Here is a 27993-nt window from a genome sequence, read left to right as displayed (position 1 = left end):
TGAGGAGACATAGCCCTAGCCCTCAGATTACTCAAAGCTACCACCATCATTTAGGACTCCAAGCGCGCAGTTGAAAATTACGCCTGGGGCCGCGTACGGGGTTACGCGGCAGGGATTGTCCGAAACTTCATCCCCTTTACACAGTGCTCACTCCTCTCTCCCAGATAACGACTTCGCCCATAAAACCGCCGGAGAATCAGCTTACCGAGCAGCTGAGGATATGGAAGGCGGTTTTACACTGACCACGTATCAAGAAATTACGCAGGCATACCGCCTCGCTCGCAGACAGTACCCCCGCTAGCCACAAATCCCTAACCAAGGCCCAGGAACATGCCTGGAACCGTTTGCAGACAACATACTCTAACCCCACAATATATTCGCGCATTTATCCAGATAGACAGCCAACAATCAGACAGCCAACCTCATCCATAGATGTGGGGTTGCTCATATGTCTAAAAAAACCAGTAATATTGAAAACATTGGCATGCACAAGCTCAGACCTGGTCGACCAGCGGCTTGGAGCCGCCGGGAGGCCCCGTCTGCCTTAAAGTCCATTTATGAGCTTTTCTTTTAGAAAAAGCTGGTCTGGGGACTTTAGTCTGCCTGAACCCATCACCCACCTCTGAATTTATGAACAATAAACTTAACAACAACAACAGCCCAGATAATAGCTATAGAAGACCGTGCATATTCATTTTCTGTGGAGCCACACGGTCTCGTCGTCAATCCTTGTGATCCTTGTGGTTATAGTCCCAGATGTGTTTTCCGTAGCCTCCTTTACGGTCGGCCCAGACGACGACGGCTTTGACGTGAGGCCCGTCGGCCAGCTCCAGTCTCCCGGTGAAGTGTTGGTCGTTGCCTTTTCTGTAGCCGAAGCGGTGGTGTCCGGGTGCGGGAACTTCTGCAAAACTGCAAGAAAAACAATAAAGGCTTCCCTCCATATTCAATTATGTTTCCATGCCACATTTGGACACGCATGAAGAAAAAATAACATGTACGTGTTTTGCAGGCTTGCGAAATGTTGAGTTAACGTTTTGACGTCTGATCTATATGTCTGCAGACTGGCGACAGTAAGTTGTTCAAGTTTTAAATATTACCTTGACGTCATGTCAACTTTCGACTGAATTGAAATGATTGAACTTTGGACTGATTGAAGGAATACATACTCGTTTTCGATGGCTCGATTACAAACGGCACTGAAGCCGCTTATAATCGAGCCATTGGAAAACGAATATGTTCGTTATTCCTTCAATGTTGAAAGTCCAAAGTTTACAGGTCGTCATGGCAATAACGAGTATGTTCGCCATTCGTTTGAAAGCCGTTTGTAATCGAATGCCTCTTGCGGAATACGTTCTTACATAGCGCCTCAGCTGTGGCTTGTATCCTGCCGCTATCACACGCTCCTGTCATCCTCTCCACCTCAAAAGCAGCATGACGCAATATCTGGGATGCCGCATATGGCCCTTCGCAACATGTGTTGCGGACAATAAAACGCCGTATATAAAAATAAGTTGCCCGATGCTGCATTGGGGCCGGCCGCACGCTTTTTCGCTGTGGATAGATGGATGGACTTTTTGCGCGGATTTCGAGCCGCCAATTACCACGCCTTGTGGGGCACCTGGTTTGCCCGGCAGTCCTCCACTTCGCTTGAACTTTTATCGGCATCTTGCGCCATCTGTCGCAAGAAAAACTCACATGGAGAAAAAGCAGCCGAGCAGCTACAAAGGTTGAAAAAAAATTGAAAATTGGTTTTTGGGGAAAGGAAATGGCGCAGTATCTGTCTTACATATCTGAGAGTTTTAGCGTAGCCGGTTAGCCGTGCGGCAAGTACGGTAACGTGTTGCCGTTGCTTCAGTTGCCAGGATTGCCAAGCCCCATTTGCCGCACGGTAGCGCTTGCTGTGGTTACCGTGTTTACCGTACGGTCTAAAGCTATCGGCGGACATCTGAACCGCGCCTTAAAGGAAGGGATAAAGGAGGGCGTGAAAGAAGAAAGGAAGAGGTGCCGTAGTGGAGGGCTCATGAATAACTTCGACCACCTGGGGATCTTTAACGAGCACTGATATCGCACAGCGTTTCGCCCCCATCGAAACGCGGCCGCCGCGGTCGGGTTCGAACCCGGGAACTCCGGATCAGTAGCCGAGCGCCCTAAGCACTGAGCCACCGCAACGGGTTACAAATGCTGAGCGCAAAAATTGTTTGAGGACATGAAGGGAAAGCAGCTTGCTGACAAGGGAGAAAAGGTGTGACAAAACACAGCAGTAACAAAAAAAGGCATAAGCAGGCAAAACTGGAATCCTGACATATCCAAACCACCCCGCACAATATCAACCGCACAAAAGGAAACCTGCCCTCGCTCTTCAACGGAACGAAAAAAAGTCGCCATTCAGCACCTCCCTGCAGTGCGCCAGCATGACTAACAACCTAAACGCCCCTCCCCATCCCCAGCGCCTTTTGCGACACAGCTGTCGTTCTTTTCACCCCCCCCCTCCCCTCCATACGCTAGCTACTGCCCTCAGTCACCCCTGATGAAGCCGAGTCGGCTTCGAAACGTTGGATTAAAGTTAAAATTTTTGGTTGGAGATGTGCAGTTTATTACAAGTCTTCAAACCCAACCAGACAGGCAAATCTGTCAAAATGTTTAGTTTTCAAAACTAACAAAATACCAAAAAGGATTGGGGGTGAATGGGGAAACGAAGGTTAATGGCACGAGGCCCGCCAACCCACGGCTTCTTCCTTCTTGTCTGAAAGCAGGGCCGATGGTGGCACCCGTCACCCCGTGGCACCGCGGGTAAAAGAGAGCGTTTCTTCGAAAGAATCCAGGCAAAAACTGTGACAGCTTGGAAGAGGCCAGAGAAGTGCCGGTAGGTGAACTCCATAATCAAAACAGGTGATGCTAAACAGTCGTCGCGCAAAAAAAAAACGGGGGAGTTGGATTTCCTCTTTTCTGACTGCGCCAGTTGCAATCCTGACTCGACTGCGCCAGTTGGGTTTCCCCTTCAGACTGCGCCAGTTGCAATCCCTTTCAGGTGGCGATGAGAGGAAACACCTTGCTGATGGTGAATTCGGGGTTTCATGACAACCCGGTGGTTCTAATTCGCAAACATTCACGTTACACGAGGAAAAGATAAGGTTAACTGTTTATTTAAAACATAAATAAAACAAGTAGAAACAAGCAAGGAGGAAACTATTTACAGCATGAATAAACCGTTGATCAGACGAATTCAGCCCTGGTTCAATCCAAAGCGCTTACTTTTAATGCCTCTGTCTCCGCCCTTAGCGGGGACAGCAACGAATAAGGTTACAAGCGACCCTCCTCACCAATCAATGGTTAGGGTAAGGAAAATGAGGTTTCCGCCAACTAATCACAGATTGGGTGGGGAAAGAATACTGATTAAACAATTGTCGGGGGAAGGAAAGCCAAAACACTGCAATTCCCTCGACCAGCCAAACACTTGGGAAAGGAGAGTTTGCAACGAAACTCACAAACGGCACATACACGACTGCCATTTCCCACGACACCCCGGGGCACAATAGTTACTACATTCCTAACATTGCCATGTTTTCTCTTGTGCACACGTGCATGCGAGACAAACATATGCCGAAGACACGATCACTCAAGTTCTTTACAGAAAAAAAAAAGAAGACAGTCGTCAAGGGAAGAATGCGCTTCATGGTCACTTGATCCTGCGTATCTCTTGCATTCCTTTATGTATCCTCACGCATCTCCTGCATTTCCGAAGTCTCGGCAACCCCTTGACGCCGCACACATGTCCACCGCCCTACCTTCTTCAAGACGGGTTATTCCCGTGACGGCGCGAAGAACACAAAGACATCCGCTGCAAGAAGTGGAGACAGGTACGGGGTGGGTCCCTTTGTTGGCGACGCGCTGAGCACAATACAGCCGCCGCCAAGTCCCCGTCCGGTGTCCCTCTGAGGCTAGTGACTCCACAGGTGCGGCATTCCTCGCGAACACAACACCGACTGGCGCCACAGAAAGCTCATTGAACTTCACATGGGGGAAAAAGATATGAGAAGAGAAATGGAGGGAGGGGTAAAGGTCGGCGGGGGTGTGGGGGATTTTTTTTTTTTTACGTAGAAGGATTCAAAGCAGTGGGGTAGGGGAGGGGGTACAAAGAACGCTCGGAGAAAGAGTTTCTGCCGATGCTCTCAGAATTTCAGCGTTTGGGAAACTACTTGGCTCACCTGGCCAACGCTCGAAACGCTGGGTTTCTCCTAATGAGACTTTGGTCGGGGTATCGTTAATTTCTGTCTAGTTCGCTTCCCGGCCGCACAGATTTCTGTCAAAATGTTCACGCTCAAATCTCCGAATTTCGTATTTTTCCCCCGTGTTCACGAATCTGGTCGTTCACACATGTGCTGGTTAAGATTTAATACTCAAGAAGTACTTTGATTTGGGCTAGTTGGTTCATATCTTGAAAGAAGTTAGGACGGCGCTAAAACGACAAAGACAAAGAGGCACGAACACAACAGGACGGGCGCCAACTTGCAACTGAAGTTTATTGCACCAAACCCCTACATTTTATGCATCAACTGAGCCGTATCACAACAAGCTTATCACACAACAAAACGCAATCGGAAGTAGGCGCTACGTTTACAGACCAGAGACGCCTTCTGCACTATCCACTTGATAACAGCATTATTCTTACTTTATAAGTCCCCAGATTAAATGAGTGCGCAACCCACATGAAAGCAATTGATCATCCAAATGATACAAACACAAAATGATACACACAAAAATTTTTTGACGATAATTATAGTACATTGACGCTGGGAGGTTCCCCCGAAGGTTTAAGTTTTCATGTCCACCAAATTTTCCGCGTTTGTTGTTGGTCATTCTTTCATTTTCACTCTTTGTGTCAAATCACGATTGTTGAGTTTGCGCGCTGGTTGCCTTGCCCAAGCGTGTGTGTATCATTTGGATGATCAATTGCTTTCATGTGGGTTGCGCACTCATTTAATCTGGGGACTTATAAAGTAAGAATAATGCTGTTATCAAGTGGATAGTGCAGAAGGCGTCTCTGGTCTGTAAACGTAGCGCCTACTTCCGATGTTCTGACTATTGAAGAAATTGCGTTTTGTTGTGTGATAAGCTTGTTGTGATACGGCTCAGTTGATGCATAAAATGTAGGGGTTTGGTGCAATAAACTTCAGTTGCAAGTTGGCGCCCTTCCTGTTGTGTTCGTGCCTCTTTGTCTTTGTCGTTTTAGCGCCGTCCTAACTTCTTTAAAGATTTAATAAATAGTAATAATTGCGCAGTAACTATCTCACTTCTCGCTGTACACCTCAACCGCGCCACGGGGGAGGATATGAAGTGAAAGAAGAAACAGACGCCGCAAGGGGAGGCTCCGGATTAATTTCGACCGCCTGGGGTTCTTTTGAACGTGTAATGACATCGCACAAGAAGATTTTCCGCATCTTGTAGGCAATCGTCACTTGATGAATACAGCATAGTTTCCCTACACGGTGCTCGCCGAATGGGAATGTCTTGTTTTGTGCGTAGCCCGCCGAATTCATACCCTGTGAACATACACTACGCGCTCCTGTATCACAGGCTTCGTCGGAAAAGAGTAAAATAAATAAACCTCCCTCAGTATTTGCTCGGCTCTGTGCGAGCAGACTTTAGGTGAGCGTGCATTACCTGAAAAATCCGCTGGACATCCCGCCACCCTTGTCTCGCCGATCACTCGAAGCCTCTTGAACTTCATCAAGGACACTGGCGCTGGCGCGAGTCACCTGGACTCCCGGATACATTGCGGTTAGATCTGACGCAGCTTCCGGTGTTGGGTCAGTGGGCGGTGGCTGTATTTCTCGAGGGCTGCGGTCCGGTTTTTCTTCTGCGGCTGTCGAGTTCGTTGTCGTTTGAGTCGGGTCGCCGGATGGAAGGTTGCTGTCTTCGTGAATCAAGAGCTTGAAGCCTTCCTCCGTGTCCCTCAGCAAATGAGAGCGCGTTGCTCTTGGGGCCGCCGAGTCTTCTACTCCCGGAATGCCGTTAGCGGAAGTAGTGTTGAAACGTACGGTTTCGCCAATAGTTTCCCTAGCTTTCGTATTGCTTTTCGCTTCTTCTACAGTGGTGTTGGCATCCGTTTTAGGTAGACTTTGTCCTTCTGAAGGCGCGTCTGGTCCGACGGCATCACGATCGTCACGGCCCGTTTCACGCGATGCCTCATCGCTGAAGTCTTCTAGGGACTCACCCGAGAAGTAATCATCGTGGTATTCCGGTGAATAGTCGTAGTAGTCCTCGCGTGATTCGTGGCTTTCCCGGTGCGCGGGCGGACGGTGGAAATGGCGGCTACCTCCGGTCGTCGGCTGGCTGAAATGCGAACCCCGCTCACCGCTCTCGGCGCCGGGGTTTAACCCGTAAATTCTTGGCCGAACCACGGATGACTCCGTCATGTGGTCTTCCGGCCGCTGTCGCTGCCCAGGCCGCTCAACGTTGACCGTGGCATTTCCGCACCTCCCACTGAGGCGCCAAACTTCGGCGGTACGGCACCTGCCGGGAGCGCTTGTCCAATTTTGGACGGCGGCTGGCTGACGACTTCCCGGTTGGAAGAGGTTTAGTTTCGGCCGTTTTTTGCGGCGTCTGAGTCTCTTAGGCTTGGAACTGTTGGATGCTGCCTTTGGCGTCAATGTGGCGTCGTTCTTTGTGTTGTTGACCCGATCAAACAAGTGCGTGGCCGAGGGCTCAGTGCCTACTGCCCTTGACTTGAGAAGGTCGACAGGCTGCGGCTGTGCGGGTGGTCTGATGCTCTTCGGTCTAACGCGAAGACGCCTTCGGTTCTTCGGGGGGGTCACAGCGGGATTTGGTGAAGTGCGCGTGCTCTCTATTATCCTGGCGCTGGGCTTTTGGTGTGCTGCTCTAGAGCCGTGCGTCTTTGATTGGTTTAGAGGTGGCGGGCTCGCGAACTGGTTCACGACGCTTCCATTCAAGGTTGGCCGACTAGTTGGACCTGGATTGATGTCCATGGACGCAGAGCTAGAAGCTGTACGGCCAGTGTCGTTCGTGAGCACAGCGGCATCTCCTGATTTGTGAATTCTGGATACTCGACTGCCGATTGGAGGATATTTTCCTTTTTCGCAAGAAGGCTTGGCTGTAGACGTGGGCTTACGCTCGTGAGACAAGAAGCTGACAGAAGGAAGGCTTGTCGTGCCCTTGCTCTTGCCGAATTTAAGAGTCGTGTCAGTATTGCGAGGTTTCGTTTTAGGCGCAGGTCTGCCTGTGGCATTCGTGGGCTTCAGTTGTTTGTTCAAAGCGTCGACAAACCGATCAGCTTCCGCGAGTAGAGTCTTCAAGGTTGCACTGTCTAGGTGCGGAGGTTTGCCGGGCGTAGCTGTCTTACTGATACTGTGTAACGTGGAGCTGCCGCCATCATAATTTTTTACACTTTTCGGTTTGTGTCTAGCCTTATTGCCAAGAGGCTGCACGTGTAGGTTCCAACCCAGTTTGCTGCTGACGTCGGCCGTTGCAGTTTTTCGAGCTCTTCCAGCGTATTCGTCAACGGATGCCGCTTGCCACTCTTCGAGTGGAAACGACTGTATTGCAGTCAGCACCGCGCAGACTGCAGGCAACTGCAACGATGAACGTGCATTAAACAGATATGTGATAGATGAACGAAGTTCTAGTGTCTACAGCAAAATTTGTACAGTCGTGAGCAGTATGAGAGGGAACGAACTTTTTGCGCAAAGTTGCAAATTTTCTGCTTATTTCTCCGCTAAATTTGAGAACGGATTTTGTATATTGCACGCCAAGAGAACAACTGAGTTAGAAAACAGACCAAATGGTGCTTTTAAGATACTATTAAGGAGTAATCAATAAATTAACGCCTAAACATTGTTCCCTCTCATATTGATTACGACTGTACAGATGGCTACAAAAATTTACGCGGCTCAAGCTGCGGAGAAAAAAAAATAACTGGAAGGTATGACACCACTTCGCTATGTGAACATGAGCGGAAGGTGTTTCAATGCAGCTCTGACTGCTAGACAAAAATTCTCGCACATCACTCTTGCTTCGCAAGGAGCTGGTGGGATATTCCAAGTGTGACGTCGCCGTGACGCCGTCGCCGAACTCTCAGCTAAAATAAAATTATTAGTAGAGAGTCATCGCTGCTATGTATCAAATGCTACTATAGCGGTGAGAAAAATGGACAGACGATTACGATAGTCGACAATACGAAATTTGGGCGCAGCTCTTCACACGGCGCCTGCCAACGCTGACATGTGGCGCGTTACGCTGCTATCCACTCCATATACCACCTAGCTCCGGGATACTCTCGTGGCAACCGCCTTCCGGTTGTCCAGCGAAACGCCACCTGCCAACACGCCACCTGTCAGGTGGCGTGTTACGCCAACAACTACGACGCGCAACACAGGAACGGATGCCTAAGACCTGCGCTCTAAAATATGCAGGTTGTCCTTCTGGTTGTCCAGCGAAACTCCACCTGCCAACTCGCCACCTGTCAGGTGGCGTGTTACGCCAACAACTACGACGCGCAACACAGGAACGGATGCCTAAGAACTGCGCTCTAAAATATGCAGGTTGTCCAGCGAAACGCCGCCTGCCAACACGCCACCTGTCAGGTGGCGTGTTACGCCAACAACTACGACGCGCAACACAGGAACGGATGCCTAAGAACTGCGCTCTAAAATGTGCAGGTTGTCCTTCCGGTTGTCCAGCGAAACGCCACCTGCCAACACGCCACCTGTCACACACCACCTGTCAGGTGGCGTGCTACGCCAACAACTACGACGCGCAACACAGGAACGGATGCCTAAGAACTGCGCTCTAATACCCCTGTCACACGGGACGTTTAATGTCATTCGCAGCGAATGACATTCACAACGAATGTCATTGCCTGCTGGCGTTCCCGTTCTACACGGGTACACAAAATGGCATTTGCAAATGATGGCGATGTCCATCGGCTAACTGCTACGACAGCAGAACGTTACAAATCATGTTTTTCATACACATATTTTATGTTTATTGCTAGTATCACACTGTTACACATTAATACACTCTTTAAAATTTTTTTGCAACGCCTTGCGGCAGCAATAGTCAACAAGCAATCCACTGAAATATCCAAAGCAAGACAGGCTCAAAGCCGCTCACGATCCCTCCCGTACATGCCGCCCGCACTTCCTCCCGAATTCTTGACGTTTCGTCGTCAGTCCAACACGCCTTCTGCTGGGCTGGCGAAGCTGCAGAGTTGTTTTCCATTGCGAGCACTGAAGGCAAATGGAGTGACGACCACGCTACTCAGGCAAGATGGAGGACGGCTTGTAAACAAACGCGGCCGTCTCTACAGTAACTGGCGGCAACTGGGTACAAGAGTGTAGTTGCGCAAATCGCTTCAAATACCTTATTTTACGTCAAAAATGATTCAAAAGTTCATTGCAGCAATTAAAATAAAGTTTTCTTTGAATACGTTTTGTTCTCGCTAATCAGTTTTGTAATTTTTCGCCAAGCCGCTGTCGTCGAGATTACACAGGTCGCGCGTGCATGAGTTCGGGAAACTCATTCAATGGGCGAATGTCGTTAGCTGTGAATGTCATTGACTGTGCCCGTGTAGCAGCGAAAAAAACGCCATTCAAACGTAATGTCATTCGCTGCGAATGACATTCAACGTCCCGTGTGACAGGGGTATAAGATATGCAGACTTGCACCCATGGGTTGCCCAAGGCACAAGACTCATATATTTTGGCTCAGTCATGCAAGAATATTCGCCGCAAATGATCGCTTATTTGTTTTGTTCAAACCTTTTCAGACTCCGCTCGCCATTTTCATTAAAAAAATTATTCCTCCTATATGGTGCATGCAGATCTGGACAAAGGCTATTAATTTTGCATCACGAAACACCCACTGTTATTTTCTGCGGACATGGACAAAATTTTCTAGAAAGCGTCACGTTGAATGAAAATTGCAGCATCGAAATACCAGGATTTGTGATATAAGCAGTCGAGGAATAGAGAATAGTACATGTTTTTTTCATAACATGCGCATGACGCTAGTAACAAGGAGCAAAATATAAGTATTATGGGTGAAAAAATTTGTCATATGTCCAAAATTCTTGGAAAAAAAAATTGAATATTGGAAAACTGTAAGGTATTGGTTTAGAAATATTGAAGGTCCATTCTTCCGATGTATAGCAAAATCTTTTACAATATGTTTCCATCGCTCACATCGAGAAGACAAGACTGGGATAGAAAACTAACCGGTAACGCTTTTAACGACAGCCAAAACGTTAACAGCACAAAAATTCAAGCCTGCCGACGGGAGATCGGCGGATATATTGATTGTTATAAGGAAATTCCGCTCATAAACTCTTTCCGTTTCAAAATTGCTTTTGTCCAGAATTGTTAGGCATGGACCTGTCGAAGCACACATTGATAAGTTCCGACTCTTGAGAAGTATGAGTGCGTTCACTAGATGACAAAAAAAAAACACCCCATTTGGATTATTAAGTGCTGACTGTGTCTGAACCAAAAAGGTAAAAAACAAACCACTGAACGCTACACCTACGGAGGATTCTCTGCTGACTGTCTGAAACAAAAAAGAGTTAAAAAACAAATCACTGAACGCTACACGTTTGGAAGATTCTCAGATGAACTGCGAGTTATTAATGCGTGCACAGCGTTTAAAAGATCAAAGTGAGCGAGCCTGTAAATTACTATTAGTAGGCATTTCCAACATGCCAACCTTAATGAGGGTCCTTTGCTTATATCATTCGAAAAGTGAAAAGAAAGAGAGAGAGACATCAATGTACACACACACACACACACACACACACACACACACACACACACACACACACACACACACACACACACACACACACACACACACACACACACACACACACACACACACACACACACACACACACACACACACACACACATATATATATATATATATATATACACATATATAATAGGCTGGTACATAAAAGACGCAGTGCGGTTCTCACGTGACATGGCTTGTACTGCCTAGTTCAATTCAGAGTTCGCCTCGACAAAAACCATAGCAAGCTGTTGACTCTACCACTGAGGCGACTGAGTCGCGCCCGTGCCAAGTGCGCAACAGAGTCGCTGAAAACCTTTTTTCCAATGACTCTGGTGAGTGATGCACACGAATAGAAGGCTATACGAAGGTCTCGTAGTCTCGTGACCAGCAGTTAAGTATCAAATGACCCTATCCGTAGCCAAGAGTTTTCCGCAAGCTCTAGCATACGAGCTTGCGACGTCTTCCACACCCCGGACGTGTGTGGCTGGCTCGCTAGCGCGCGGCAGCATCGCGCTAGCTCTGAAATCCATCGCGTCGCGCTCGCTGCTTCTACTTCAATGCAAGCAGCATACTGGGATGGACTGTCGAACACGGCGACTACCACCGCGAGCTTTTTTGAACAGGCATGTCGTGCGTGTACATACCAGCATGGCGAACACTTGCGGTATGGGGACCTGCCCGAGCTATGCGCCGGGGTGTCCTGTGGTACGGGAGACAGTCTTAGCACGTCTCGGCTGGCCCGTTTCCTTGTCCGACTTGCCAGGAAGCCCAGTACACCCGACACACGCGGCCTGCGCTGGCTGGCGTCGTCGTTCGCGCCCCCTTTTGTCGAGGAGAAGGCAACGCCAGCGGTACGTGACGGAGGGATTACTACTGGCCCCGCTGTGTTCGGCTTCGGCCTGCCCTTGTTGTCCTGCCCACCGGTGACAATAGAAATCGGTGAACGGCGGTCACTGACACGTACGCCACTTAACGGAAAGAGAGAAAAAAGAGGGGCGGTAGGTCCTTCTCTGACGCTGTGTAGCATGTCCGCCAGACGAACGTCGGGAAGCGCTTCGCGGTGTTGTCACCGTTTCCCTCGTTGAGCGGAACTAATTAAAGGCATGGAACCTTGCTCCCCTTTTTCGTGACGCCGAAACGCACTCAAGGTTTGCACTCCAGATTATCGCACGCTGTAAGTTCAAGTCACGTGCTTGAGCATTCTACTATATAGGTCAACTGAACACTGAACCGCTAGCAGACGACGGACGAAGGGAGGACGAGACATACAGTGCGCTCGTCTTCCCTTCGTCCGTCGTCTGCCAGCGCTTGTGTTCAGAATGTCAAACCAACTCGGCCAGCAACACACACACCCTGCTAGATCAGCGCCGCGGGATGAAGGCTGAGAGTGTGGAGCCGTCTGCTTCTACGGCGGTGTTAACTGATGGTGACTTCCAATCGCAGAGTTGGAGCACTTCTGGAGCAACGTTCCCTGCTCTTTTCGGAGCAACTGTATTAATAATAATTGGTTTTTTGGGGAAAGGAAATGGCGCAGTATCTGTCTCATATATCGTTGGACATCTGAACCGCGACATAAGGGAAGGGATAAGGGAGGGAGTGAAAGAGGAAAGGAAGAATGAGGTGCCGTAGTGGAGGGCTCCGGAATAATTTCGACCACCTGGGTATCTTTAACGTGCACTGACATCGCACAGCAGACGGGCGCCTTAGCGTTTTTCCTCCATAAAAACGCAGCCGCCGCGGTCGGGTTCGAACCCGGCCGCGGCAGCTGCGTTTTTATGGAGGAAAAACGCTGTACTCCAAACGCAGATCTGAGGCACGGATCGCGTCTTCCAATCGTAGACAGGGAGCTGTTGCCGAGCCGAGATTGCTCCGTGGAGCAGTCGGGACTGCTCCGCCGGAATCGGCGGATCCGACCGGAAGTTTGCGTGACGTTCTTTTTCAGCGGCGATAGCGGCGCCCTACATGCTCTGGCCAGAGCAAGTGTACTCCAATCGCAATTTCAGGTCGCGCGCTCTGCGCCGGATTCAGGCGCTCTGTCACAGAGCGTGCAGACCGCTCCGGGCCTGCGATTGGAATTCACCACGAGTGTGCACGTAGGTGGTGAGCGCTGCCGGATCGTATGAATGGCTTTGCAAACACAGCAGCAGTGACGAAGGTCTACGCAGTGCAGTGGCAGGTGGCGCTCGCTATTTCCGCTTGTGGAGACCCTTTAAAGGGGCCTTGACAACCTATATTCACGCATACCCTGCTTATCGCCTTTAATTCCCAACAGGTTAAATTACAATTCCACCAATTTTCAGTTGATTTTGTGCGGTAAATATTTTTAAAACGAATTTTTTTCGTTTCTTTTGCGAACTGCTTGTTGGTCTGGCAACCTCAGATCGCTGACGTCACGAGCGCATACACGCCCCGCGTAGTCTGCTGCGAGCTGTTGAGGTGCTTGCATGCACACCGTAGACAGCGGTCGCTCGAAAAGTTTTTTTCTTTTAGTTTAGCGAAATAAAATGCATTTTCCGTGTTCTCTTTTGGGAAGCCTTAATCTTAGAGTGATCCATGGGAGGGAAAGCGGAATTGATCGTGGCTCCCGTTTTCCGAATGTTGAGGAAACAGAAATCGATGCACCCCCGCTTTATTATTTACGCTTAGAAGCATGCCATTCGTTTGTTATGAGTGTGGTCTCTTTTGAGCAGTCAAGTGCTTCAGTATGTGAAAAGCGGCGCGTGCCGTGCATGCCTTCGCCGATGGGCGCCGTGAAAGCAGCGGCGTTTCGTAGCTAGCTACCAAGTTCTTGTCCGCTATTCATCGCTCGATAATTAAACTGAAATTGTCAAAAGCTGCACGACAGTAACCTTGAGGCACGAAAGGAGAAGAGAAAAGTGCCGAGTGCGACGACTTCCACACTGCATGTACGCGTTTGTAAGTCGAACATACATTTCCTTCGACTCGTAAAACCCTTTTGCAGGAACCAAGCCGCTTGCAAAACCCTACGTGACTCGAATGCTTTCACTGTCCGCACCGATGAATAGTCGCCGCCGTCTAAATGAGGGCTTCGAAATAATGGTACAGCATTTTGCTGTGCGTGCGCATTGTGCCCCAGGAGTGCGACGATTACGACAACTGCACCCCCGCTCTGAGGTTGTTTACATGGCTGTGCGCAAACAGTACTGCTCGTTTGCATGGCATAAAACGCCAGGTGGGTTATCCTAGCTTATCTTAAATATTACGTACTCTTGCTCACAAATTGCACTTTTACTCATTTACACACCATGATAACACTGCAATAAGCGCCGATGATGCTATATCGCCTGCTTGGGAAGCGCTTCGCGTAGGATACCGGCGCTTTCCGCTAATTGTATCTGCTTGCTCTGATGTTACCAAAATTTAATTTTAGATCGGTTTAGCTAAAAATGTGTTCGGACATTAAAGCTATGTTCGACAGCGATTTGCAGGCGCTAAAACTTGCGAATTCGCTCTCCGCAATCGCCGAAATCGCACACACGAATCCTGCGTACTCGCTAGGCCTCGTCACGAAAGGGGCCGGCGCTCCACCGTCAACGGAAATTCAAGAATATGGCAAAAGTTCCTCAGTGATTAGTAACAAAGTGTGAAGATATGATACGTAGCCGCTTGTTTCGCTTTTTTCAATACGGATAAGGTACACAAGCGCAGTTTTTTCCTGCCGTCGCCTCACCGAGCGTGAAGCTTTCGCTCGGCAGCACAAGCAGGCGAAGGCGGCGAGCGGCACCGTCGTGCGACGTTTTCTGCCCGTGTCGCTTGCCTCGCCGATCGGTTCTATGCGCACGCACCGAATGAAAGCACATCTTCACTGGTGCACGCACATCGCGTATGTCGCCGTGACTAGCATGCATGAGGTGCAATAAGTTTTAAAATTCTTAAGTTTATAGAATGTCATATCATACTAGTCCCCTACCACTCTCTTCTGGTTCCCACTAGGCTGACGCTCTAACATTACTACGATACGCGATCGTTGATCGTGCTGGCGTCGTCGTCGGTCTAGCTAGCGTGACAGACCAGTGCGCCAGCGACATTTGCGTACCGATCAGCCCACCGACCGTCGATCGCCGTCGCATCGGCCTATAGTGTGACCGGACCCTACCAATAGAGAAGAAAAACTGCGTTACTGTTATCGCTTTTGCGGTATCAGTCATTCATATACGGGGGACGACTGCTACTTCGATCGCCCGCGAAAGTACATGCGGGAATGAGACCTCGCTCCGCATATTGCAGCAACGAGAGCAGACGACGTCGCTCCGTGTATGTTCTAGTGACGTCACGAGAGCTTTCAATATGGCGGTCGCTGCCGGTGGGAGGAGTCTCCCGGTCTCAATTTCGATCGTATATTTTGGAAAATACAGCGCGTCCAGGGCAGCCAAATTTCGGAAATTGAATCATAAGCTCTTGCATTAGTTAATGAAGCAGAAAACTGCAATATGAAGAACGACCATGTCATATGGCTCCTTTAATGCTCAGGCATTTATAAACAATCGGTACTATTGGTGGACCTCGTAGGCACTGTTAGAGCAGTGCGAACGCCTGTGTCACGCACAGTAGTTCTTAGCGGCCGCGTTTCGATGTAGGCGAAACAAAACGCACCACTGTGCTAGTTGATGCTTCGTGTTGAATGTCGCTAAGCTAATCGGCAAAGCGGCGCTAAGAACCTCGGACTAGCTTTTCGAGGCGCAGAATTGTGCCGCAAGTCACGCGCTCCGTGTTGGAGGAATTTAATTCTTTTCATCGCTATAGCATCCTTGCTTCACAGTCACTTGATAGCTTCATTCCCATTCTCAGTGTACGTCGTATCCTTATTTTAGCGGGTGCATTACAAACAGACTCGACGACAAAAAGCATAATGCCAGGACACAGCCGTGGTGATTCTCATGCATGAATCTTTTAGACTGTAAGGGTACTTAGTTGGGAAAGATATGTTGTGGAGTCGAGCTCCTGTTGAAGGTCCACAAACGCATCGCGAGATGGTGCATATATCCTGTCCACCACATGTTTCTTTGCTTCTTTAAATTGAACAAATTTCTTATAAGAACATCTTCTTCAGATGCCGTTGACACGACGAACGCCATGGCAAGTCACACTGCTGGTAATCAGGCACGGGCAGTATCGTAGACATATGTATATTCGATACTCTATTTCGATACATTCCGAGTGGCATCGAAAATAGATTTTTAGTGTATCGTGCATTTTAACGATACTCGAGATAGGCTGATCATTGTAGCAGAGACAACAAACTCGTTTGTACACTCAACAGCGATACAGATGCAGCAGAACTCATCCAAACGTGCGTAGTACAAAATTCGCTCAGCTATAGAAATTTCTCACCAATACCGTGTCCACGCAGACACGTATATGCGCGACTAGCCATTGCCCAGACAACAGATTTGTAACAATTTTAGGTGCAGTTGGAGATGGGTTTGTTCACGAGACGTCTCGCCTGGGTCATTCGGGCGACTGCTGCCGTTAAATTGTCGAGAGCTGTTGCAATCCGTTGGCACCGGAGTTTGTCTAGGCAAAAATTACTGTGGCACTATAAAAAAGAACGAAAAATAAAGTGCCTCTGCCCGTGCCACTAAGTATAACGGGCCGGGCTATCCAGACAGAGCGAGCGCACGGCTCAGGCGTCAGTCAGTCAATCAACTTTATTTAGCCAAAGGGTGGTAGCTCGCTCCCCCATGGGCCACAGCCTAAGCCCAGGATTGGGCTAATGGGCCGGGGCCGTTGATTGGTCACAGCCTTGGCCGTTCTGCTGAGTTTGTTCTGCGTGGCGGGATCCTCGCTTCGCAGCAAATCATCCCAGGCTGTCTCATGATTGAACTCCGCAGCCCCTGGGGAGCTTAGCTGCTGTGTGTGCCAGATTACCTTTAGTTCCACAGTATGTATTTACATACCCTGTCTTCTACCTTGTGATGATTGTATATACCTAAGATTTCTGGCGAAAAGTAGGTGTTCGTTTGTATCTTCCTCCAGGCCATTGCTTCCTTTCGTGAGAGCGATTTGTCGGGGGGGTGGTAATTCCCTTGTTTTTCTAAGCCTAACCATATGTTGAGTCCTTCCGTGATTTCTCGTCATGTGCTTCTCTTATGGGCCTGTCACACTAGGCCAACAGTCGGCCGACTCGGTCTGCCAAAACCATGTCGTCGTGATGTCTGGCTCTATGTCACACTGCGCCGACGAAAACAGTCGGCCGACTGTCGGCGTCGGCGCCATGTCTCCCACAAGACGGCAGTTGGCCGATGGTCCGCCAACTCCCATGTCACACTAGCGAGACAGCGTGCGAGACCTCCCGCCGACTTGGCCCTTTCTCGTTCTCACTCTTTTGTCATTTCCTGCTATGCGAAATTCATGGGCCGGGACGCTTCATTTCTAACTCTTTTAAATAAATCCCACCATAGTAAAGCACTCTTTAACAATCGTGATTATGAACATATAGATTGAGTGCAGCCCAGTACTGAGTGGCACTTATTTCTGGGTCAGAAAGGCATGGCTCGAAAAAAAAAATCCAGTCGCTCGCGGGTAAACAGGACGGGAGAGATTATTTAAGGCTAAAATAATAAAAAGAAAAAATTCCGGCCAGTCGGATTCGATCTCGGAACCTCTGGAATGCGAAGCTACTGCCATACCCACGACGCCATGGAGAACAGAGCAATTTCCCCCCTTCAGTGGTGCTGATAAGAAGCACTCCGCAGTGTTACACTCGCGACAGAAGTAAAGCCGGCGACCCATGTGCGAAAACTCGGCCGGCGCGATGCACCGGTCGCTGCTTGCGCATTGCAGCCCCACTGCAAGCAGGGACACACGGAGCAGCAAGCATCGTTGCGCCGCTCGCCTCAAGCACTCGAGCTCAAAGTGTACGCTTTGCCACCCGCAGCGGTCCGATTACTGCTTGGCCTGGTGTTGAAGTTCTCACCAGCAAAGACAAAATAGCCATATTATCAGAAAGACCGCCTGCTATACACGAGCAGCGACAAAGCATGCTTGCGCTAGTAGCGAGCTTTCGGCAACGGCACCGCCCGCGGTCCCGCCAGGCGACGAACTGTGCTGTTGCCTGGCGCAGCGGACGCCGCTTCGCAAGTAGCCTGCGCTATATCTCTTAATATCGCTTGGCTGTTAACAGTATAATCGCACCATGAACTAAAATTATGGTCAATTTCCGCGACACCTTCGGCTGCGGAGCTAGCGGACCGCTGCGGGCGACAGGCGAGCCGGACCACAACGGCGGGCCAGCGGCAGCTTGCGGTGCGATTCTGGCGAGAAATTTTGCTCTTATCAAAGTTGTTGCTTTTACCAGCAACTCGGTGTTGATCAACGATCCTCAGAAATGATACATTTGTCACATTTTCCAGTCTCAGCGTTTATTGCTTACGTCAAAAACAATCTTAAGCTGATTTTTATAACGGCGGCGGACGGGATCCATGCTGGCCTGCCGGCGAGCAGGCTCGGTTTACTTCACGTTCGCACAAGAAAAAAAAAACGAAACAGCCATGCTATCAGAAAGGCCGCATGCCATATTCGAGCAACGACACCATGCCTGCGCAACAGCCGCGCTTTCGGCAACGACGACGCCTGCGGGAGCGCCAGGGCGACGAACTGCGCTGCTTCCCGGCTGCCGTACTCGTAGCTAAGCCTAGCTGGTTTCGCATCGATGCCGCAGCTCAGGGAGCTTTGGAACTAGCCAGCGCAGTAATAAAGGAACTCCTCTAGTCATACCAACCTGTCCGATAATAAAATAAAGTTATGCTCGATTTCCGCGACGGCTTCAGCAGCGGATCTAGCAGACGTCAGGCGAGCCGCACGAAGCAGCAGCAGCAGCAGCAGGCGGCTATAGGATGAAATTTGCTTGTATCGTAGTTATCACTTCAACCAGCACCTTGGCATTGGCCAACGATCCTCAGTAATGATACCTTTTTGGACATCATCTATCCCAGAGCTTGTTATGAACATAAAAAAACAGTACTATAGCGAAATCGTGTTCGTGTCTCGTGAATGTTTTTGCTCAGCGACCGATCTCGCGACGACACGGTCGGCAGACCGGTTTTGTCGGCGTCGCGGGCGTCAAAGCATGTCACACTACGAAGACATCTGGTCGTCGGACGAGTTGGTGTCGTTGTCGGCCTAGTGTGACAGCTTGGTCTGCCACAGACAAGGTCGGCCGACAGGGTTGGCCGATCTTTGGTGTCTTTGTCGGGTCGGCGTCGGCGGCGTGTCGGGCTAGTGTGACAGGGCCCTTATAGTTCTTGCATGCTGGTTGCTCCATCGTTGCCCGGAGGCAAGTAGCTCGGGCAAGGATGTGCGCTGCTTCGTTCCCTCTGACGTTTTGATGGGCCCATATTAATGTACTGGTTCTCTCCGTATCCAGACCTCTCAGGATGCCTCTCAGGATGCGGCCTTTGCTGTAGTTGTTGCCTCAAATACGATGGCACATACCCACGGTGGGGGACTGGCCAGGGTTTGGTGCAGATTAAAACAGCGAAAATCTCATCCAGGTTTATCTCAAGCGGGTCATAAATTGAGAGTACTTTGAGTGAAAAAGAAAATCACGAATTTTGAGACAGCTTGAGGAAATCGGAATGGAAATCAAGGAAACAAAGCAGGCGAGTAGAATAACTAAATTTTAACAATTAATCAAGAAAATAATTTTGAGAGGAAGAAAAGGCATCGAGAAGTTAACACAAAAATTTCCGTTTCAGTGATATAACTTCTGAAGAAGCTGACACACCTGCCAAATGGAATGCCCTTTGACGGTTGCACCGCAGGAGAGGAGGACGGGAAGAGTAAACGGCAGCCCTAATTGAGCGAGAGGATTCTCCAAAAACTGAATTTTCTGCCGTGCAAACCGCCGGCAGTAGAGGATGAAATGATCTATCGTTTCAACGTCCGCGCATGACGCACATAGATTCGACGGCGTGAACCCAGAACGGCATATAGATTAAGGCGAGGAATCCTACAGCGCAACAGCGTCATGGAAACCTCACGTTGTCTTGATGCGCAGGAACGTATGTTCCATGGGAATTTCAAATGTTCGAAATTCGCTGTACCAAGGATGGGCTCATGGCTCAGGTAATGGCGCATTTGGTAACGTTCATAACGGGACGTGGTCAGGAGGGAGAGGTTTGGAACGACATGGGCAACAGGGCCATTGATGGCTGATTTCGCTAGGAAATCGGCCATCGAATTTGAAGTAATGCCACAGTGCCCTGGGATCCACTGAAAGCGCACCTCTAGGACATGACGTGGCATAAAGTACATTAGGGATCGGTACAGTTGAGTAGCTTGCGAACTTTCTAGTGCAGCCAAGAATGAGAGGCAGTCCGAGAGAATGACAACTTGAGGAATATTGCTGGGAACTTTTTGAAAGGCCAAACCAATAGCGAGAAATTAAGCAGCGAAAATTGGTGTATAATCAGGGACCCGGAAAGAATAACTTCAATCTAGTGTGTGGGAATCAACACCTAGTGCTGCCTTTTCGCCTTGTTGAGAGGCATCTGTGAAAATTGCAGCATGGCTCGGATACTGAAACAGATATTCCTCCAGGAGACTGTTTAGCACGTTGGCAGATAAGTGCTTTGCATATAGCGGCAGCATATGGTCGAAGCAAACAGCTGGTGCAGCCTGCAAACTGCTGATGCATTGCACAGACCTAAGCGAGACTGCGATTCTAGACAGAAGGTGCTCAGTAAACACAAATTGAGGCAGTTTGTAAAGCGGCCAATGTTTATCTAGAAAAAAAAGCTGGGTTAGTCAAAAAAAAAAATGAAGGAGCCACTCCAGGCATTGGCTCAAGTCCCCGTAAGAAGGTGCGCACTGTGAGAAGCTGGAAGCGAGAGTTCAAGTCCCGTATGCGAGCTTCCAGAAAGAGGACATAATTCGCCACTGATTTTGGTAAACCCAGGCAAAGCCGTAGAGCGCGCCTCTCCGAAAGAACCAGAGGTTGAATTTTGTATCTAGGGCAACCGGAGAACAGAACGCAACCGAACTGCAAAATTGGTCTTACGTAAGTCGTATAGAGAAATAAGAGAGTGTCTGCACATACCAAATTTCTTATTGCTGATTTGCATAAGGCGACCGAGAGCTCGCTCACCTTTTAAGACTATACTTCTGATATGGGGTCGCCAGTCTAGATGAGGGTCGTAAATTACACCTAGGTAATTTAAGGACTCAACTTGCAGGATTTGGGCGCCACAATACTGTAGACATATATAAAGAGGGGACGCTGGAGGAAAAATGAGAACGGAAGATTTGTTCACGTTGAGAATTAAATGTAAGTTGCCCAGTCATACTTCCAGTGCATTGAGGTAGGCCTGCAAAAGTTGGTAAAGTGAGTGAATGTCTCTAGCAGAAGCAAAAAAGGCGATGTCCGCATACACATACACTTTGACGTCACCCTGAATTGGTATGTCTCGCACAAGTATATTAAAAAGTAACGGAGACAGTACCGAACCCTGAGGCACACCCCTAGTCTGTGAAAAAGTCACGGAAGTAAAGTAACCGTCAGAACAGAAGAAACGCCTATCTTTCAGGACTTCCTGAACCCATGCAAGAATGCAAAAAGGCGGCCGAATTTCGTCAAGCTTGTTCAATAGTATCGAATGCTCTACGATGTCATATGCTTTAGCGATATCCAAAGTGAATAAAGCCGCGACCTCTTTATTCTACATTGCAATCCTAATTATGCTTTCCAAATCTAAATGTGCGGTCCAAATCGAGCACCCCCGACGAAACCCTATCTGAGAAGCACTGAAGGCTTGTATTGTAAGAACGTGATCTGTAAGACGGCTGTGCACAATGCGTTCAATAAGTTTAATTAAATTAGACAAGAGGGAAATCGGCCGAATGTTATCGTTTACAAAACCCTTTTTTGGATCTTTGAGAAGTAAGATTATTTTCGCAATTTCCCATTCAGGAGGGAGCCAAGCTCTCTCCAGGGACGCATTAAGCATATGCAATGCATCCGAAGTAAATTCTTCCACAAGAGACTTCAACATACTGATAGAGATCCCATCGCATCCGGGAGCTGCAGGTTTGAGGCAAGTAACAATGGAAAATAATTCAGAGGGTACGTGTAACTGCAGTGAAGTCTGCGCACGGAGGGGGTAGTACGAATGGAACCACCAGCCGCGCTTGAAAGCGCAGAGCAAGGCCTTGTGTTATCTGGTCAAGTTGTTTTTTTTTTTTGCATCCTCGGGTGTTAACACCACTGACTGTGTAACATAAGAGGACGGCGTTTTATGGTTGCGTTCTATGAATCGGTATAAAGCTTTGCGGTCATTAGGGCTTGATAGATAACTGTTCAAATTCGCATTGTACTCCTCCTTTGCCTTACCAATGGTCCTTTTTAAATGAAGCCGCGAAAAATTTGTAATTTATCCAATTCCGCGGGCAGTGGTTATGAGAGAGGGTTTTCCAGGCAGCTTTTCTAAGTCGATATGCTCTCTCACAGTCATCATTCCACCACAGGGAGGGCTGTTTGTTCTTGACCGTAGACTGCACCGTGAACACGGACCGCTCAGGGACCCCTAACACGGAACAGAGAACTTGGTTAGCGCGATCAAAATTATCAGATGATGCAATGGAGGAGAAAGAGGATTGCACTAGTTTTTTGAAAAGCGTGTGGTTTACGAATTTTTATGCAGACGCAGTCGCCCTTAGGGGAGAAGCTGCTGTTGTGAAAGATATCGGAAAGTGGTCACTGGAAGTACCACAATCCACTGTAGACCACGAAGAAACCTGCGCCCCGTTCACAGCCAATGTTAAGCCAATGACAGACCGAGAGTCGGAACGCAAGAAAGTAACTCCTGGACTGTTATAGCAAGGCACGTTTCTTGCCGACATCCATGACCAAAGAAGCTGCCCACATGCATCAGTACGAAAACCCCAAATTACGTGATGGGAATTGAAATCACCACTCTATTGTTAGACCGCAAAAGAACATTTAAATGATCTGTGCTGTGGACACCTGAAGGAAAGTAAACATTAGCAACGGTAAGGGGAGCACACTGTGGAATTGCGATATCAACAGCCAACAGTTCGCAGTCAGGTCTTTGAATTTGGTGTGATACAAGCGCCCGATGAACAAATTTAGAAGAAATTAATGTTAACAAGCCACCATCCCGGCCGCAATTGCGATCGGCTCGGAATACCCGGAAATTTTTGAGAGAGAATGACCTAATAGAATTAAGCCAAGTTTCCTGAAGTAAAATTATGCCTGGGTCGAATTGTGAACCAAGGTGCTCTAAATCATGAAAAGATACAACTGAACGGCAATTCCACTGTAGTACTCTTAACCCTGCCATTGTTACTGTAAAAGCAGAGAGGCTGTGACAGCCTCCTTTAACACATCAGATTTATGTGGAATACTGGGGGAACCTTTCTTGCTTTTGTTGCTTGGGAGGGCAGACCGAAGGAGAGGAAGCAGCATGACGCTTCTGGGAAGGATTCTCCATCTCGACGTCCGTAGTGCAAATGGTAGAAAGGCTGGTATCTCCAGTACCATGTACAGGCACAGACGAGGACGCAGCAGGAATAGGGGAGAGAGACCAGAGAGGCTATGGGAAGGACTAGTTGATAGAACGGGAAGGCCAACAGTTGAATGAGCAACCTGACTTGAAATGACCCGGGACAGAGCTTCACTGAATGTAGTCAGCATACGGTCCACAACACCTGCAAGCGCCTTCTCGGCAGCTGACACCACAGACTTTGTCAGCAACGCCTCCGCCTCAGAACCAGATGATCTTGCAATGCTCGCATAAGACTGCTTCTTTTGGTCTAATTGTGCATAAGCATCAGTTCTAGAGCACCTTCTTTGCTGAATGATGTCCAGAACATTCTGCTCTTCTGAACGTTTGGGACAGCCAGCATCACCAGCCTGATGAATGCCGCCACAGAGACTGCAAATAGGACCTTCAGATGTGCAGAGGTCTGCGGAATGATTCTCCCCGCATAGTCGGCAACGCGGCGCAGATTTGCAAGCTTTGCTGCTATGACCGAAGCGCCAGCAATTCCTGCATTGCAACGGACGAGGATGTGGCGGGTCGACTCGGTACACTATGGGCCAAACCTTTAGCTCAGACGGGCATGAAGATCCTGCAAATGTTGCAATCACAGACTCTGTCGGCACACGTGAGCCATTAGCATCTCTGGTGCAGCGGTAAACTGATAACACGCCAACACCGGCGTCCTGAAAGTCGTCAAGTAGTTCCCGAGGAGAAGCCGATGGGTCCACGCCGCGGATGATCCCTTTTGAACATGCAACTTGCCCTGGAATAAAAGGCTTTACTGGAAATGACGCGAAGGATGTGCAGCGCAGCAACTCTGACACGCACTGCACATCCGAGGATCGGCACAGAATGCCCCTACGGCCGAAAGGGCGCACTTCAGAGATTTCTAGGTGGCGGCTGGTAACAGCCTTCAGCTGCTCCTGGATCATTTTAGAATTTTTCAATTTTAGTGCCCCGTCTCCAAAGGGTACAAGCGCCACTGGGATGTCACTGACGCCATTTCGACTGAAAGAATCTAAGGGCGAACTTTGGGCCTGCAGGCTGGCGAACCAAGGAGCCGGACTCCGCCCGGGGAAGCTAAAGACAATGCACTAGCCCTAAGGGAACATTGCCCCTAGCTATCGGTACAGCAATAAAAAACACCTGGCCAAAAACCCAACACGTGGAACGGCTTCACCGAAGAAGGAAAAAGGGAGTCCGCGCCGGTCGACCTTCGGAGAACTTCTGAAGAGAAGACCTGAAGAGCCTTCACGCCCACACACACTTGAAGCTCCCTGCTGTAGTTGCGTAGTACTGTTTTGATGTCACTGATTATCTCTATTGAGCGAGTTCTACAGGCTGACGCTACTGCAACTTCTGCGATTTCGATGTCGTGTGTGTTGATCGGTGCAGTGATGACTGGATTGCACTCCCCGTCTGCAACAGCCGCTACGGCAGCTCCGTCCTTGCCTATTATGGCATCCACGCAGGCGACGTCTTCTGCCGTAGCTGCGGTTGTGTGACGCTGTTTGTCACGTGACTAGGCAGAGGCGAGCGCTCGGCTTCGGCGACGGCTTAGTTACGTCTTATCTGTCACGTGATTTCTCCTCGGTTAAAGGTTAAACTCGCGCACACGGCGAAGAAGCTGCGGATGAGAGTAGTAAACGCTTTCGCTTTTACAGAGAACCAGCGCAGTACCTAGGCTTCTGGAATTGAACTGCCCGTGCCGTGCTTGCCTATACAATCTCAGCCGGCACCAAGGTGGTGCCGCGTAAGAGGGCACTGCAGTGTATGTCATAGCAGTTGTCGGCGTAACCGGTGGGCGCGTCACCACGGGAACCGTCCGGAAGGTGGTTACCATGGAAGAAGCTCGGATGATGTGGCGAGAGCGGAGGATGTGGAAGGAGGCCAGAAGGCAGCCTTTGTTCGGCGTCATCGCTCGGAGCCCGCAGGAGAGAGCGACCAGACACATGACGGCATACGAACTCGCGTCTCCGAACGGGGGCAAGGAGAGATCGTGGATAAAGCCCCCTGAATTATTCACTCTCCGTGACCAATCGTCTATTCAGCGACGTGAAGCTACTGCGGGGGACAATAGCAAGGGTACAGAAGAGGCGCTGCTGCCTTCGCAGAAACGGGCTGCGGCTTTGGTCCCCACCAATCCCCACCTACAAGGCATTCCTGGCACCGAGATCTGCATCTCCCCGAGTCGCCTGGCTCCCAGAGCCGGAATTTTCGCCTCCGGCAACGCCATTAGCCGAGACGCTGCCTTGTGGTTCGGCCTTAACCGGATGTGCATGGTTATCGTGGAAAGAGGAAGGCATAAGGCGCAATCGGAGGGTGGTTTTCCAGGTAACCACCCGGCGAGTAGTTACACTGGGAGGAGGAGGGTTGCTGTGGAACCCGAGCCAAATGAAAGTTTTTCTTTCTCTTTCCATGGGAAGTTCCACAACTGCCAAAATTAGTTCTGCATTTCAGGTCACCAGAGCCAGAACACAACAATCAGTTTCGGTTCTTTATTCCAGCGTCCGTTTGAAGCAGAGATCGCGCAAAGGCACGGAATAACTGGACTTTAATTGTAGCAGCACGGCGCAGCATTTGTCACAGCAGCTCCACCACTGCTTTATCTGTCCATCCATACTGCGCTTTGTATAACGAAGGCAAAGTCAATTAACAAACCTGTCGAGAATTACCGCAGACTAGCAGGGTTCTAGCCACCTTAATGCTAGGAGTATTGTTTGGCTCAGTTCATCGATTACGCAGTGGCAGAAGAAAGGCAGTTCTATGTGCATGTCATCAGCCCCCCCCCCCCCCCCCCCCCTGCCCTCATAATAAAGTTACTGCCGGAAGCTGCTGAAGACACTCGTGCACCAGCATTTTTTTTTATTGCGCATTATTCAATCGCCTGCTGAAAGTGCTGAACGTATGCCGGGTACAGCGTGACTGCAATTCAGCATCACATCTTGCGCATTTTCCAAATGCTGGTGTTCAAGATTGAGCACTGCACTGTTTCCGGTGCATTTCCTACATCCAAAACTAAATACATGCCTTTTTGCTCTGACAAAGGCAATGCTTAATGCATTTAGACATTCCCTGTGTCCAGAACCCATTTAAGAAACTCACTGCATCATTGCTTACGTATTGAAACAGATTTTTTTTGGCTTGCCTTGCGCGCAACTGAAGATTTTCGATGTATATGCTTTTAAAAGCGCCAACAGGTGTGCAGTATGAGTCTCTAGCATGAAACTCCTCAAACGTAAGTAGGCCATTAACCTAAAATGTCTTTAAGTGGCTTGTGCACAGCGCAAAATCAATGAGCAAAAATACAAAGCTGACGGCGTTCCTGTAAGTTACATGCACCACAGAAAGAATGGAAGCTCAACCAAGCTTCTACAGACCTGTTGCACAAGAATATGCCCATCAAAATCATTTCGTGGCCCCTTGAAGGAAAATTAGCTCCCTTTCACAAGTACTGATAAGTGTGCAACCATTGAAGCAGCCCAGCCCAATTGTGATCATGTAATACAGATGGCTCAGTTTCAGATGTAATAGCGTTACAAGAAACGGATAAGACGCCAATGCTGCAAGGACACACGGCATACGTGTACCCGGAAAGCGCCAAAACCGCAACGCTCATAAGTAAGAACTTAGTCGCAATCATGCACAACAGCATAGCTGACACAGAAATAGAACACGTAATTACAGAGATAGTTCCAAAAAAGCAAAAGCAGGGCAGCAGCACCTTCGTAGTCAACATCTACAGCGCCCCTAAACAAAAGAAGGACACGAAATTCCATGAACTGTTCCATGGCATACGCAACCTAGCCAAAGGAAACAAATTGGTAATAGTGAGAAACTTTAACGCCAGAGACACAAGCTGAGGCTATGGCAGAGCAGACAAAAAAGGCAAGAATATAAAAGAAGCGGCGGAAGCCACAGGGTGTCATTTGATAACGGACCCATGTACCCCCACTAGAACCAGGAACAGCGTATGCAGGGACACCTGTCCAGACCTGACGTACGTCAAAAGAATGGGGGCAAACGTCTTGGGAAAACCTTAATGAAGACCTAAGCAGCGACCACTATATTATCAGCACGCAGATTACAGCCAGCAGATTCAGGCGGAGAATCGGCACTGCTAAAATTACGGATTGGGATGCGTTCAGACAGGCATGCAAAGAAAGCACAACCGAGGTAGACTCGATTGAGCATGTTCCTCTATGCCTCAAAGACAAACAATGCAGCTACACCAGGGAGATAGACAGGACAGAGCAGACATCCGAGGTGGACCCCAAACTCCTTAGGCTATGGGAAGCACACAAGGGGCTCACCAAACGGTGGAAAAAGCAAAGATACAATAGGAAGCTAAAACTGAAAATTGCGGAAGTAAAAAAGAGGGCAGAGGAGTACGCGGAACAACTAGCGAGAACGAATTGGCAGCAATTCAGCAACTCGCTATGCGGCACTCTAAGTACAGCCAGAACGTGGCACATACTCAGAGCCCTCCTCGGTCCAACTAAAACCAAAACGAAAACAATAAGGCGATCCACAGACTGGCCATCAATTTCAAAGTCCAGATTTGGAATTAATAGAAAAAGTTCGGCAGAAATGCTTCGGCAACGGCGACCCAGCAGCGTACACCGAACACTACCGAGGACAGGAAAACCAAGAATAAGATAAAGCCATA

The 27993-nt window shown here is 49.1% G+C and overlaps 1 protein-coding gene and 1 long non-coding RNA gene across 2 annotated transcripts in view; one reads left to right on the top strand and one right to left on the bottom strand.

Moving 5' to 3' along the window:
- LOC144098493 (uncharacterized) overlaps window positions 1-27993 on the top strand; it is a 69228-nt gene that overhangs the window by 5870 nt on the left and 35365 nt on the right. The gene's annotated exons all lie outside the window — the stretch shown is intronic.
- On the bottom strand, window positions 666-11583 carry LOC144098491 (uncharacterized). The gene is made up of 3 exons (XM_077631179.1): window positions 11448-11583; window positions 5662-7589; window positions 666-909 (listed from the first exon to the last, which is right to left on the bottom strand). Exons 1-3 carry the CDS (start codon window positions 11451-11453, stop codon window positions 723-725), a joined length of 2121 nt encoding a protein of 706 aa, XP_077487305.1. The 5' UTR covers window positions 11454-11583; the 3' UTR covers window positions 666-722.

The sequence above is a fragment of the Amblyomma americanum genome, chromosome 7 (assembly GCF_052857255.1).
Source record: "Amblyomma americanum isolate KBUSLIRL-KWMA chromosome 7, ASM5285725v1, whole genome shotgun sequence".
Classification (NCBI taxonomy): domain Eukaryota; kingdom Metazoa; phylum Arthropoda; class Arachnida; order Ixodida; family Ixodidae; genus Amblyomma; species Amblyomma americanum.
The sequence above is the reverse complement of the archived record's forward strand: the minus strand, read 5'-3'. Positions and strand labels throughout refer to the sequence as shown.

What these genes read in the sequence shown, in the direction of transcription:
- LOC144098491 (XM_077631179.1), bottom strand. An exon ending in ATGTCCAGCGGATTTTTCAG is followed by an intron (nt 910 to 5,661) that starts GTAATGCACGCT and finishes TTTTTCTTGCAG; the next exon opens with TTTTGCAGAAGTTCCCGCAC.